At 36.8% G+C, this 15,459-nt stretch overlaps 1 protein-coding gene across 1 annotated transcript in view; it reads right to left on the bottom strand.

Annotated features, from left to right (window-relative positions):
- Positions 1-15,459, bottom strand: part of GRID2 (glutamate ionotropic receptor delta type subunit 2) — a 558,809-nt gene that overhangs the window by 285,106 nt on the left and 258,244 nt on the right. Inside the window, exon 3 of the mRNA XM_027894516.1 lies at positions 12,143-12,427. Coding sequence (XP_027750317.1) covers positions 12,143-12,427 — 285 coding nt within the window. The remainder of the gene's footprint in view (positions 1-12,142; positions 12,428-15,459) is intronic.

Genomic DNA, 15,459 nt, shown 5'->3' with positions numbered 1-15,459 from the left:
CACTAATAAAAAAAGAACAAGGCATACAAAATTTATCCGGGGCTCTGCTGGAAATTAACTTCCCTTTAAATCCATACATAACCATGCCACCACAAGGCAGAGGTCTATAGGAAGGTCTTATGGTCTGCACCACTGCTGCGCAGAAGGGCCAACACTTGGCACACCAGATGCAGGTACTCAGCATAACACTACTCAAGCTGAGATCTGAATTCAGGTGGCAGCTTCACAAAACGTCATTACTGTGTCAGTTGCTATGGACTCTGACCTAAGAGAGAATTTAGGAGATGAAGTATAAGTCAAATTAAGCATAAGCACCTAAACTCACATACCATCTTTACATTTGATAGTGAAAAAAGCACAAGAAGCAGGTATCCTAAATGCTGTTGCAGAGCATACTCAGAGAAGAGTGCCCTTCACAGACTACACATCTAAATCTTTTTATATTACCAACCTGGAAGGAGCACTCAGACCTCACCTAACATAAAGAGTAAGCACCATTTAATAGAAAGTTTAGCAGGTGTGTGGCAGAAAAGTCACACAGTCAGGTGATAGCAAAAAGGAGCCGGTATTTTCAGGAGATTAGGACAACTTGAAATCTGCAGCTTTCTTCCACACCACATTACATGAGAAATTGTGTCTTTCCTTTCTTTTCATTAAGGTTTCTACACTGTATAGTAGAAAAAGATTCCTGACTTTCATTACATGATCTTAACATTTAAAAAAAGTCAAATGTGGAAAGGGACCTGGGAGTTCTGGTCAATGACAAGTTGAATATGAGTCAACAGTGCCCTGGCAGCCAGGAGGGCCAACCATGTCCTGGGGGCACCAGGCAAAGCATCGCCAGGTGGCTGAGGGAGGTGATTGCCCTGCTCTGCTCTGCACTGGTGTGGCCTTCTCCGAGCAGTTTTGGGTGTCACCATATAAGAAAGAAATAAAGCTATTAAAGAGCATACAAAGGAAGGCTACAAAGAAGGTGAAGGGCCTTGAGGGGAAGCCATACAAAGATTGGCTCAGGTCACTTGGTTTGTTCACCCTGGAGAAGAGGAGATTGAGGGGAGACCTCATTGCAGTCTATAGCTTCCTTACAAGGGGAAGCGGAGATGCGAGTACTGATGTCTTCTCTCTCGTGACCAGTGACAGCATGAAGCTGTGTCAGGGGAGGTTTAGTTTAGATATTAGGAAAAGGTTCTTCATCCAGAGGGTTATTGGGTACTGGAACAGGCTCCTCAGGGAAGGGGTCACAGCACCAAGACTACCAGAATTCAAGCAGTGTTTGGACAGCACTCTCAGGCACATGGTGGGATTTTCTGGGCTGTACTGTGAGAGGCCAGGAGTTGGACTTTCATTACCCTTGTGGATCCCCCTCAACTCAGGATATTCTATGATTCCTCCACAAAAGGTTTCTGGATCACAAGGTCAGATGCTTGTCTCATTTCTTTGTTCCCTCTGACCACACATAATTTTCCTTTGTCATCTCTGTGTCTATATGGGGGGAGCAGGTCCCCTAATCCATCTTGGGGAAAGTCTAATGATCAGGACATCCTGGACATCAGGACATATGCTGGGTTTCAGGTATTTCATATCAGGATGCATATGCAGTGAAGATTTTAAAAGCCATACAAAATGAACAACAGATAATAAACTTACATGCTAAGTACCTCTTATACCCTTATTAAAAATGAGAAATCTCCAAGTAGATGTAAAGTTCCTAAAAAAAAGTCAGATCACAATATAATCAGGAGAAGAGAAAGATGGCACTATTCACTAATGCTAATAAATCAAGCTATTCACCTCTATCATTATATTCCACCTAAATTACAAGGCACTCACTCTGCACTTTTCTTATCTCAAACCTGGTTTGTCATTAGCTCATCCTTCCTCTGATGCCATTTTAGATTTGAGAACATTTTCCTCAGAGTATCTAGCTGATAAATACCAACTGATTCAGCTGTGGTAGCAAAGGTGAATGCACTGCCATAAATATTCACTGGTTGATTTACACAAAGGACCATTTTATTTGTACAGTTGATGAGAAAATCCATTGTATAACAAATAGCACTTCAAATTCTTATCAAGATAGCTTTACAAGTCTAGCACAGTGATTCTTCCTTACACAATGATGGCTAACATGACAGCAACTATTAACTGGGGGAATGCACTGTACACAAGGCAGATGAGCAGCTTCAGCTGGACTCCGTTGGTGCCACTGCTCTGTATGAAGACTTGAGCAAAGTGTTTGCATTCCTGTGCACATGTTGATGTATATTAAAATGGTTAAGATCTAGACTGAGGAAAACAACAATTTAGCATGATGATTCAATAATAGTCCTTCATTTTACTTTCACAGCAGTGGGATTCCCTCTCATTAGTCAGCTTACATGTCATTTGGTGAACTTCCAAATTAAAACTAACAAAAAACAAAACAAAACCAAAACAAAAAAAACAAACCACAAAAAAAACAACTTCATAGCTCTTTCATATTGTCATTTGGGGACTGAGAGGGACCAGTTACCGGAGCTATTTCATCTGGATAATCCAGCTTTAGAGAATATATCAGTAGTTAAAACTCATTAGAAGTAAATCAAGTTCAAAAGTTTAATTATATATGAAATCTCATATTACCAAAATTTCTGGAACCTAACAAGTGGGGATGGTATTTCTTTGGGGAAACTGGAAAATTCGTAAATAGTAAGAATGACTGAGTTCTTGTCCCATTTTTGCAATTTTCAAAAATTTCACACATAAAAAAAAAGACAACAAATTTCCTCAAATTTCTTAGTATCAGAAAAAAGCATCAGAAAAAGAAAAAATATATCTGCATACTTTTTTTTTTCTTTTGGAAGATATTTACATTTCAAACCGTTATGTTGTCTGATATGAACTATTTTGGCACTAATGCAATGTCTTTTTAATCCTTGTTTTAAAGGTTAATTGAAATATCATTTACATTAACTACTTTCTGTTTCATACCATACATCAATTATTAGAAATTATCCTGTAAATAAGCAAATCAATACACATAGTCCCAAGTATCTGAATCAATGTTGAGGGAGATATATCAACATTGCAGTTTTCAAATCCTACTAGACTTCAGTTTCTAACCTTACTGCTGATTGGTACAAGACGTTTCCCTTGAGTTTCTTTTTTTTTTTTTTTTTTTTTTTTTTTTTTTTTTTTTTTTTTTTTTTTTTTTTTTTTTTTTTTTGATGGAAAGAAAAAGGGAAAAAAGCACAGGATAAAAAAGATAAATAAAAATGAAGCTACAACTAATCCTTCACAGTATCAGCTGTTACCTTTGCTTCTCAAAAATAGAAAAGAAGTCAGATTATTATCACCCCTCAGTCATGGAGGCTGACATGGAACTATATTCTATAATCAGGTACTTTTGACTGTGTAATCTGCTTTCTACTTCTTCATCCAATTTCCTTTTGACTACAGTTTTCATTAGAGATTTTCAAAAGGCTTCTAGGAGTTGTCCTAGAGTAAAACAGCTTCTTGAAAAGAAATAAATTTTCCCTGCCTAGTACCTTCAAATCATGCCAAACTTGAAAAATTATACTTAAATCCTATACAATTCTTCAACAGATATATATATATATATATCTATACTATATTCTGTTTGTATGACACACCAACTCTTCTTTAGGTCACTACTGCTCCCTGTTGGTTGCCATAAGCAACCTTTCGAAGCAGGTGGGGTAAGGAACAGCAAGTCTGTTCTTGCAGACTTCGTGGTAATAAACTAAGTGTGACTACATGACAGTCTGAGAAAGTTGGGGCTCTTCAACCTGGAGAAGAAAAGGTTGAATGGGGACCTCACAGGAACCTTCCCATTATCTGAAGGGAGCTCACAAGGAAGCTGGAAAGGGACTCTTCGTCAGAAACTGTAGTGACAGGACAAGGAGTAGTTGGTTCAAAATGAAAGAGGAAAAATTTAGGTTGGATATACAGAAGACATTCTTTACTATAATGGTGGAGAGGCACTGGCACAGGGTGCCCAGAGAAGCTGTAAATGCTCCATCCCTGGAAGTGTTCAAGGTCAGGCTGGATGGAGCTCTGAGCAACCTGGTCTAGTGGGAGCTGGCAGGGGCATTGGAACTAGATTATCATTAATGTCCCTTCAAACCCAAACCATTTTATGATTCCATTCTACAACTGAATATGTGTCATAAATTCTCTTAAGACAAATTGTTCTCTGACTGTGCATCAGTCACTTCCTAAATTACATTTTTCAGCTGATTACAAGTTTACAATATAGAAACAAGAATATTTTATGAGTGAACTAGGCCTGTGAAGAACATAACCTACAAAACTAAGATTTATGAATTCTTCTTTTTCCTGTCTTTCTGCTTCATCTCTTTCTTGACTGGTTAAAACTCCAAGAGAGAAGTTTTCTTTTCAATTTATGATCCTACCTGACATTTACAGTGTTATCATAACTAATTCATCCCTTTTATTTTCAATGGTGATATAATTTCTTCCAAATGCAAAAAGTACTTTGTAAAATTGCTTCCTCACTTGATTACTGTTCAATTATTTAGCTGTCAAAATACCAATTTAAAAAGTAAATTTTGATACTTCTCAGAAGATGAAACTGTGCTGAGAGTTGAAAAATATATAGCAAACAGTAGTAGATATCAGAACAAACTTAATGAATTCAAATATTTTTTAAAAAAATCACTTTTCTTCTGATGCTTGCATGATTGCATGTACAAATGCAATCTTGTACCTCTGCAAAACCTCAAGATAGCACCTCATTAACAGTTTACTGACTACACAGATAATATGGGAACACCTACAGTTTTATTTTGACCTCAGCTTACTAACACACCATAGACTTGTCAGACCAAGCCTTTGATTGCTTTATCCATTCCATCCTTAAAGACTGCAACATAAGGGAGTCACAAACATTCTCTTGCCTTTCTAAATATTCGCTTATAGCTCCTGGAATATGTTTCTTCAACCATTATGTAGCTGAAAAGGAGAAGCATGTCCATTGTTCCACTGGAGAAATTTTATAGAATAATTCGTAAATTATCTCAGAAGTTGAATAATTTTAGGGTCAACCAAAATATATACTCAATTTCCAGTGGTAATGTCAATCAGCAAAAGCAAGTTGTTACAGAAGTTCTCACAAACAGCTGCTAACTTGCAATATAATAAGCTAACACAGTAAAGTTACACAGATGAAAAATACATGTGCCTTTCCTTATCTGAATGACATAATAAATACTAATGGGGAAAAAAAGTTCAATGATAAGCTTGAATTAATTATATGTTTATTGACGCACAGTGAAGTAAATGAGTATGGGAAGTTGGCAAAGAGCCAGATGAGTAATAAACAGTTTTAAGACTGTCTGGAGACAGACTTGAGAATATTATAGTCATCAGGCAGCTGAAAACAGCCTCAGGGTAATTATAACCATTTGCAATCGATTAAAGAGAACACGATTCTTTTATGAGCCTTTATCAAACTTGCATTAAAACTTTAAATGATTTGAAAATGTTATGGTTTCAAGCCCATCTATGCCAGTGGTCATCATATATTTATTTCTGGAAAATATGTGTGCAGTAAAGTGTCAACAGGATTACTTACTCTATACGGGTTTTGAACAAAATGCTAGAAATCCAGGGCCCGTATGTACAGATGGGCATCATCTCAGAATATCACTTCTCTTAGAGTATAAGAGGTAGCCTCCAGGTATAATCCCCTTTTTTCGTGGTATTTTTAAAGAACAGCACTCCAATTCTATAGCATTAAAATCAATTTGTTTGAAAACCACCATCTTGCTGGGGTAGGGATGGGAATAATGTCACCGCTCTCCTCCTTGAGATTCTATTTTGTTTTGTGTCTTTCTCCAACATCTCTCAGATTGAGCTTGACATATCTTTTTAGAGACCAGGTAACTCATACCACTGTCTCCGTCCTTTCCTGACGCAGAAATAATTGGAAACCCTGTATAGGATGGATCACAGAATATTCTCAGTTGGAAGGGACCCACAAGCATCATCAAGTCCAACTCATAAGTGAATGGCCTCTACGGGGATCAAACCCACAACCTTGGCATTATTAGCACTGTGCTCTAACCAATCACTGCCAGCACAACCACACCCTCTGCATCCGCCTCTCAGAAGGAGCAAGAGGGCAGATCCGTGAGGAAGGTTCTTCAAGACAGATGCCCAATAAACTCTTTCTTACTGCTAAGCTCCCTTCCATTCCAGCCAAGTCTTCTCAATTACTTCGTCAACCTCTCTTTGCCATGGGAATGCCTCCTTTAGCCTCACAGAACAAAACCCCCTCTTAGCCTTCATGGTTGCTTTGTTTCTCTTCTTTACAAAGGTTAAAATTAAATTACCACCTAAGGGAATGGCAAATATCCATTGCCAAATGTCCATATTATAAGTAGGAAGGTCAAAAAAAGGTAAGAAAAGATATCTTAGTCCTGGAATCAGTAAATATTGCATAAATCTCCAGTGATGAGTGCATATCAAAGACACACTGGGATGAAAGACATAGAGTTAAGGCCAGAAATTTGGACAGAGAAGAAGGGTTAAGAAATTATTTCTTAATATAAAATACATAAGGGCTTAAATATGTTACTATCACTATAAAATAGAATAGGGATTAAGATAAAGTTAATTCTCAAGAAAAAAATTCCCTCAACCTTTCAAGAGAAAACGTGCAGAATCTTTCTATCTGCTTTAGAAGCAACAAAACATGAAAAATAAATGTTTTCAAACAGCTAGACTTTCTGTCTTTCATCTTAGAAATGCAGAGATACCTACAACGTAAATTGCACAAAATTCACAGCTATGTTCTTGCAATGATTGACTGGTTTCTTCATAAAGAATTTACTACTACAGAAAAGTATGTACATATTCCTGGAAAACAGGGTGAACTGTAAACTGCCTGAAGAGTAAAACATGAATTACAAAAGCTTGTCCCTTGTTGATACATCACAGAGATAAAAACCAACAATATGCTGGGATTCTAGGTCAATCACACTGCTTATATAGCCTGGGCTTACAAATTCCAAGCACAAATTACTATTTCATTCTGTGATTAATGTGCAAGGGTCTTCTTCATGTTAATTTTTAGGGACTAACCATTGTCAAGTGCCAGTCTGTGGATGAGGCAGGATTTGCTGTTTCAACCTGCATTTTGCTTGCTTTGAACTTGAAACCCTAAAGGTGTAAACCTGGCAAAGCTTGCTCAAAATGTTTACAGATGTCAGTCTCTTTACAAATCTAAACTTTGCAATTTCCAATGGTATAAATTATACACTTATAGTGTCCAGTCTGAAAATGCCTTCACTGAAAGGGTGCTGATGGTCCTAACGATGAGTTCTGAGACGTAGTGGAGGAACTTCCCACTCTCTATATCTGCTTGTAAGGAGATGCACAGATATATTCTGCACAGTGATCCTACAGATTGAGCTGAGCAGTCAAGAATGAAATGAGTAGGAGCTAATTTGGCTGCTTAAATGAAGTAAATTTGGCTCGCACATAGTGTGTGGATAGTAATTTTAATAGCACTTTGAGAAAGGCATCAGTCTACCGCATAATTTTTCTGCATTTTGTGCCACCTACTCTTTAACTCTGCAAGAAAACTGTCTTTAATGGCATCTGAAGAAGTGCAGAAGTGTTCTTGAATGCTTTTAATTTCCTCATATTAAATTTTCTTAAACAAAAATCAGATTTCATATCCTGGGCAGGCCTTAACTTGTTTTACCTGAAGGAACAAAACACATATTGCGAGGGAACTAACTTCACTGGGAGTTTGATCTAGGTCATCCCAGCAGAGAGCAATGATGGGGGAAAAGAAAGTTCATTCTGATTTTCAGAAGTTCATCTGAATTTATACACTAAAGGTAAAGATACAGTTGTAGTAAACAAAATACAAACAAACATTACCTAAGCCTGCTCAAGTTCCTTTTTCTCACATTCTCACTCATTAATTGTTACTATGCGTTAGCCTTACATTCGCTACTGGCAAGGCTCTACCACTGGCAGAAGACTATGGCTTTACTAAAGTCTTTACTCAGATTAACTAAGTCAACAGTAGTAAAAGATTTTTTTTACTATTATCAAGGTGTCTTTTGCTCTGCATTATAATAGTCAGCTTACCTACAATTTTACTTGGAAAAGAAATCAATTAAAAACCTAGATGTCAATTATTTCAGAAATGCATTTCTACCTCATTTCTTCAGCACCAAGATGGTTACGACAATGGAGGAACTGCTTCCTTCAAAGACTTAACTTTTTTTGTTGCTAAAGAACCTTTAAGAACATTTAGAAAGTAGTATAGTAGTGTTAAAATGTTAAAACTGAATATACTCACCTACTTTATTCAGAATAAGAATTTGAGGGTTTTTATGGAGGATAACATTGGGGAAACTACTCTCGGGCCTGCAGAAAGACACATTTCTATTATTAAAAAAACTTCCTGATAATGACAGGAAGCCATGATAGATTGCAAGATAAAAATCAAAAGCAATTCAGTTGATAGGATTAAAAAACTATGATTGTAATAAATCGACACCTAAATGGTTGCAGCCCATATTAAAGGTGCAAGGGAAATAGTTTAGCACAGTACTTTGGACAAGATCCTGATTTTGCTTTAGGAAAATTTATTTTTAATATGAAAGGCCCATTTTCCTTCACAGAGCAAAATTATTACTGATAATAATTTCAGTAATGCAACTAAAGTATTTTGGTTTAAATCACTATACAAAATAATTTATCAGAAAAGAAGGTACTGGAATTCTCGTGGTTTCTGGAACCAGTTGGTCCATGTTTTCTAACTTACAAAAAAATGTTTTCATGTTTTCTAACTTACAAAAAAAATGGCAGCAATGAGAAAAAAAAAGAATTAATACATATCAGAATCTATATTCCATTACTCCTCAAGTGTCATTAACTGCTATGAAGACGTCACTTCAAGCTGTGATACACACCTTGAGAAGGAACGATCACCACTTACGAAAAAATACCATGAAGGCAAGAAATTGCTATTTGCACAATATCACTTTTGCAGAAGAGTGCACAAAACTTACCAATAATCTCTTCCTTACATGAAATTAATTCTAATCGAAGTATTGAACTCCTATCTACTTTAGTGTTTAATACTAAATGTTATATTAAAATGCCTAATATTCACTGCTGTAAGCAGTTAAACTGAGCAAAGCTTCCAACAAGAATTTTATTTTAGGTCTGTATGAGTTGAGAAAAAAAAATAAATCTCACACTGCAGCAGATCCCCTCAAGAAAGCTGAGCAACGGGACTAGGATCTTCCAGAGGAAATTGCAACCACCCACAGTTGCACTGACACTGGACTGAATGAACTACCCCTGGACTTCCATCTTATATCTGTATTAGCAGTATTGACTCCTTTCTAAAAGAGACACTGAAGTTGATGGTAATGTTCCCTTCCTCAGGGTCTTCGGGGGTTCTTGGGCCAACTCTTTTTTATAAAATCCAAACTGATTTTGGAATTTTTGTTTTATTTTAAAAAATATTTCATATCTACAGATCCATCTAAAGAATGGCTTTCTCAAACATCACAGAATCATAGAATATTTAGAGTTGGATGGGATTTCAGGATGTCACATTGTCCAGCCTGCTGCTCAAAGCATGGTGAATACTGAATTCAGACTTCTTAACTCTGTAATTCATTAAGAAGTGACTCCAGCTCCTCTTTTCATGCCATTTATTTCTTTGCCCCTCCCTCTGTGCAAGTTCCTCTTCTGTCAGTAGAAAACCCAAGAAGAGAAACTGTGCAGTACTAACATATGGGAAATGCTTTCAGTCTATCAATAAAATAGCAGGAAAAGTGGAGAAAGTGACATAATTTGTTACCATTTATAACAACCTGGCAAAATTGCTCTCTAGGGGATGCTACAAAAATAATGTCATCGTGTGTACAAGAAAAACTGTTGTCATAGATCAAAACCTGAGTAAAAGAATTATGAACAGGCAAAACACAGTGTCAAGCCTGATGATTTCACCTAAAACAGGGTAGTGAAGGATTTAGGGAGGCATTCCAGTACGAGCAAGAAGAGGGAATGGAGAGTCAGCAAAAAACTCTTATGGCAATGGAAGTAACTGAGAGGCCTCAGGAGAGAGATGGTAATCTGAAACTTCTGCTCTCGTTCCTAATTGAAAGTGGAAGAGGAGATAGTCAATGAAACCAGCAACATAGAATTTTAAAAAGAAACTTTAGGAAGTAAAAAAAGATTATAGAAATTGCTTGCTGTCCTAGGATGGTTATTGAAATCAAGAATTTATTACAGTTTAAAGAAATGTACCATTGCACAGGTAATACCTCTATTCAGAGTTGCAGGTTAATTTAAAAATCAGGCTGCATTTAAAATCATTCTATTCACTGTATTAAACATCTCCCCTTCCTTTCAAAAAAAAAAACCCCAAAAAACCCAACAAACAAACCTCCTGAAAAATACCCAAACCATGCAATTAGTCAGAAAGTGGACAGACTGCTCAGTATATGCTACATGAAGAATATTTTTTTACACTTTTTCCTGATGTATGTGATAATGATACTGATCACACAGATTATTGATCTGTCTTGGCCAGTGGAAGTTACTTGTAGATTACTGAATTCAGAATGCCATAGAGGCTGGTAGAAAGACTTAATATTTGCCATATGCCACATCTAAGGGTAATGTGTCACTGAATGAGCTACTGGTCTGAAACTCATTCTTGAAGACAAGCATCAGTGTTACGTTAGTAACATCATTAAGTTTTTACCCAGAAATCAGGGACAAAACAATATGGTGTCAGAACTGCTTTCTCAAATTAAGTAATGAAACTTAAATAATTTAAACACAGTATTTAAGAAAATAATTATTCAAAAATATTACTAATATTTTTTTTGAGGTTTTAACACTCAAAAATATATGCAGAAAATCTTTTAGCAGAAAAGATTATAGTTGTTTTCATAGCTACCTGGTAGTTAAATACACAAACTCATAATTTCTTAACAAAAATACTCTCAGCTGCACGCTTTTTCAATGTTTGTGTGTGTGTGTGTGTGTGTGTGTCTGTGTGTGTGTGTGTGTTCCTTATCCCATGGTTGGAGCTTTTAGGTGCTGCTTTGTTATTGAGAGGAATTCTCCTATTCATCATTTTCTATCCTTCTAATTTAAGAATTTATTATGTAAGCAGAGCACAAAAATCAATAACACCTGACCTGAATGAACCAGATATGCACAGCAAATTGCTGAAGTGAGCATTTTTCCAAAACTTAAAAATTTAACTTTGAAAATAAGTTTTAAAGTGCTCATCCAAACCCATCATGATTACTTATGAGTATTTGATGCATCTGAAAAAACATGTCTGTTTTCAAAGCAATTTTCCATAGAAAAAAAGATCATTAAATTAGTTAGATAATGCACCTATACTGGAGAAATCTGTCCAGTTCTCCTTTCAGCTGTAGAAAATATCTGTTCCAAAACTGGCTGAGTCACTGAGCTGGATGGTGCAGTCTTGTGACGCTGCCATCTGTGTCACACTTACTCAATCACACAAAAACCATCAATTCAGCACCTTTCAGGAACACTGAATGAACTCAAAAAAGAGGGAATGCTGTCTTCTTCAGGCCTCCTTCTCAAGTTCTTCACTCTACAGAACTTCTTTCAACAAGTTTTGCATTTATGAATAGCAAGTCATTCTTGCCAAACCTCTGACCTACATTCACCACCGCTTCAGCTTCTGGCCAGCAAGTATATGCCAAGAAAGATTCACCATGCAATAAACAAATCCACAGAATGCAAACCATACATGCTGCTTCTTGAATTTCCATCTTATATTTCTACAGTCCAAAAAAAAAAACCAAACCAAGAGACCTTGCTAAAAGCTTTTATGCTTCTTATACACTGGCAGAATAGAAAGCTGGGTAAGTTCTCCCTTTATCAGGTAACTCTAACAAAGACATTATAAATAAATCTGTAAATGTTAATGGATTTTAGAAATATATTTCTCTGAGGTACTGTGAAATGCTGCCAGAATCATAAATGTTCACAAGCAAAACATAATCCATCGGAAGACTATAAAGCTGTAATGTGCCTGCTTTCAACAGAATTATGGATTTGACAAAAATCACCCCGCTAAATAAATACTTACCATAGTCATTATCGTAAAAAATAATGAATTTCTGCCAGGCGTATTCTGTGACCACTCTCAATATGACATCATTTAAGTAGACAGGGGGGCGGACGGAGAGTGTGTAGTCGTCGTTGCGGTTGCTCCTGGTGAGCCCGCAGCCGCTCCTTGGCGTTCCTGCCGTTGAGCGCTGGATGAAGAGGTGAGGGATGTGCATGGCGTCTGCCAGTGACTGCAGGGATCCTGCTGACGTGCAGCCAATGGAGCTGACAAGGGCAAGGATGCCTTGGTTCATCAGGTCACAGGCTGTAAGAAAACACAGAAATATTTCGAGTGAGGATGGTTCAGTGCACAGGGCCTCTTTTGCTATTGAAACACAGATGCTGGGAGTTGAAACACCACAGGCTCAGTCAAGTACAATACAGATTCAAGTGCAATATGGATAAATTTTTCATGTTGAGTAATCCAGACCTAAAATTCACCAAATCACAAGGTTTGTCTATTCACTTCGATGTATGTTGTGGTGAAAGCTGGATGACTGATCTGTCTGTCTACCCTGTCCAAAAATAAAAATGTCTTCCTTAAAAACAAGACTCACCACTGGTACTTCTCAGAGACATTAAGAACTGATTTTGGCTATGGAATTAACGTGACCACCCATGGAGAAAAGCACTCCTCAAAGTCTAGCACAACAACTCCATGAATAGTATCTTTGCATTATACAGAGAATGCCTGAAGAAATAACAGCTCAGCCTTGCTGTCAACTTTCAAGACAGCTGAATAGGATTATGTACATTAACTTGTCCAAGGAAAAATGGATATGCTTTTGAATTTTAAGAAATATATGTACTAATCTTATGTTACTTCTTTTTCTTTCAAAGACAAACAATCACCCCCCTCCCAAGAGCTAATTTTATAAATAAAAAAAAGTTTTCAGTATTCAGTGAACAGTTTATCTACATTTACTTTCCTCACTTCTGTAAGAAAGGCATGAAGTTGACTATGCAAAAAATCACACCTTGCAACTAGTGGTCCTTTAATGAAAGCTGAGTTACAACAGACAGTCTGAAGTACAATACTAATGACATCTACACTAATACTAAAGGTGTTTATCATGATTAATGTCAATGCAATCAATAAATATCAAAGGAGGTAATAATTATTATGTCTGTAATTTTGAAGAGTTATCCTGTGAAATAAAGCAGAGTCAAGTGTTTATTCCGGGTTTCTAGCAGACTGGAGAGCTCAAATGAAGAAACAACATGGACTTGTAGCATAATTCCCCAGAGCACACCTGAGGCTAAATTTTGAAATACTCAATTTACAACCAATGGCAAAGTTACGCAAGCAGTTAACCTGCATTTACTCATGTAAACTAGGTAATGGGATGGTAAAGACTAATATGTATTTGCATACGAATATCTAATACTAAACTGTACAATTACTTATTTTGCAGGACTATTCTGCAACAGGTGTAGGTGAAACCAAGAAACTCACCTGTGAGAATATATTCCCTCAAAAAGACAGAAGCACTGTTGTCTCATATAATATGGCCCTTTCTCACAGTGAGTAATATCCTATTTAGCAAATACTTATTGATCTCAGTGGGAATATTTACAGTGCGAGGAATGGAGTTCCACATTCAGGCCCGCATGGAGATTGACTTTGAAGCCAAAGGATAGCACCAGAGGTCATGAGTGCAGAGAACCACCTCCTCCTAAACCCAGTGTATTATTCTCATTGAGATACGGAGATTTGGAACATGCAATGGCAGATTCCCAGGGCCTACTGATGCTGTTGCTGAGGCTCCATCCTTGTGAACACTTCTGAATTCTCTCATGCAGTTAAATATGGGAGGAAGAGCATTCCCACAGAGAGGTTTCAAAGAGTTTTGGCATAGGATAAAGTGTTCCCTCTGTTATACGCTCTGAACATTGCTCAGGTCTGAAGTTAAGGTTAAAGGTAATATATTTTCAATAACGACAAGTATCCTTTTTCAGAAAAGTAACAAATATGATTGGTAACTGGACAAAAAATTTTCAAAATCTCACAAGATTCTAAAATTTGGAACATTTCAAAACAATCTTAATAGCTATTCATCTTTTATGCTGCTTGTTACAGTCCTTTATCATCACTTTCCAAGAAGATAAAAGGCCTGTCAAGCTAAATTTTTAGGGAGCTGCTGAGTCTCTATCTTGATATGGTTTTCTTGTACCAAGGGCTGTAATATGTAGGTTGCACATCCCAGTGAGAATGCTACTGCTTGAGAAACAAACTATTTTTTGTTGCTACATTGCCAGATATTGGCAGAATTGATGTGAATAAAATGGATGTTATATTTTGTAAATGCCTAAACGCCTGCTTTTAATTAAAAAAAAAAAAAAAAGTTCTTATGGTCCTGATGCCACCTATTCAAATAAAATATGTAGTGTGACCCTCCAATCTCTCAAACATGACTTTTAAAAATAAAGCAAAGTCAAACTGCATTACAAAAATTGTTTGAAAAAATCTCAACATTTCCAGGCAGACTTTCAGACTCTGAATACCCAGTACTCCCCCTGTAATGCTGTGAAGTCTAAAACACACTTTTTATGAAAATTGTTGTTGAAACATGAAGGGGAAGAAAACAGCATGGAACATTTAGCTCCACAGGGCCGAATGTTAATACTGGCAAACAAACTGAATAAAGGATTGAAATCTTCTCCCTTGACACTGCATCACATTTGTTACAATAGCCTCAGGACTGAAGTTGCCCGAGTGTCTCTTTCTTCCATGATATGCTTATGAGAATCATGTGTGCTGTATTGGGGCAATATGCATTTAATTATGCTCACAAATAGACCTTACTCCTGTACACTGAGAGACTATTTAATACACAGAGAGTTAGCTGCTGGAGAAAGGACTGATATCCCAGAGGTTTTTCTAGAAAATCAGTGTGTGAGTTTAGAGTTCACCTCTGAGCCAAACTGATTGGATTATTCTTTGAATAGAAATGTAATTACTACAATATATACACATTCAAAGTAAAGCCTATACAATATGTCAAACTATCCTGTAACAATATTCATACATTCCTCAGCCAAGCAGTACTTTTGTCATCTCCAGCAGAAGAGTTGATTGATAAAACCCATAAGACTTTAATCTGCATGTTCTCTTAAGCCTTTTCTCCCCTCACTAACAAAAGCTCTATTAAATCTTTTTCTTAGTGATCCAAATCTTTCAGTTGTATCTTATCAATTAACTTGCTAGCAAGCGTGGGTAGAGCCCCTCTCAAATCTTCGTTCGCGAAGCCTAGCCATGATGATGATGATGATGATGATGATGAATTAACTAAAAGC

The sequence above is a fragment of the Empidonax traillii genome, unplaced genomic scaffold, assembly GCF_003031625.1.
Source record: "Empidonax traillii isolate 1590-97213 ecotype Southwest subspecies unplaced genomic scaffold, ASM303162v1 scaffold431:size823745, whole genome shotgun sequence".
Taxonomy (NCBI): Eukaryota; Metazoa; Chordata; class Aves; order Passeriformes; family Tyrannidae; genus Empidonax; species Empidonax traillii.
Note: the sequence above shows the minus strand (reverse complement) of the source record. Positions and strands in the feature narration are given on the sequence as shown.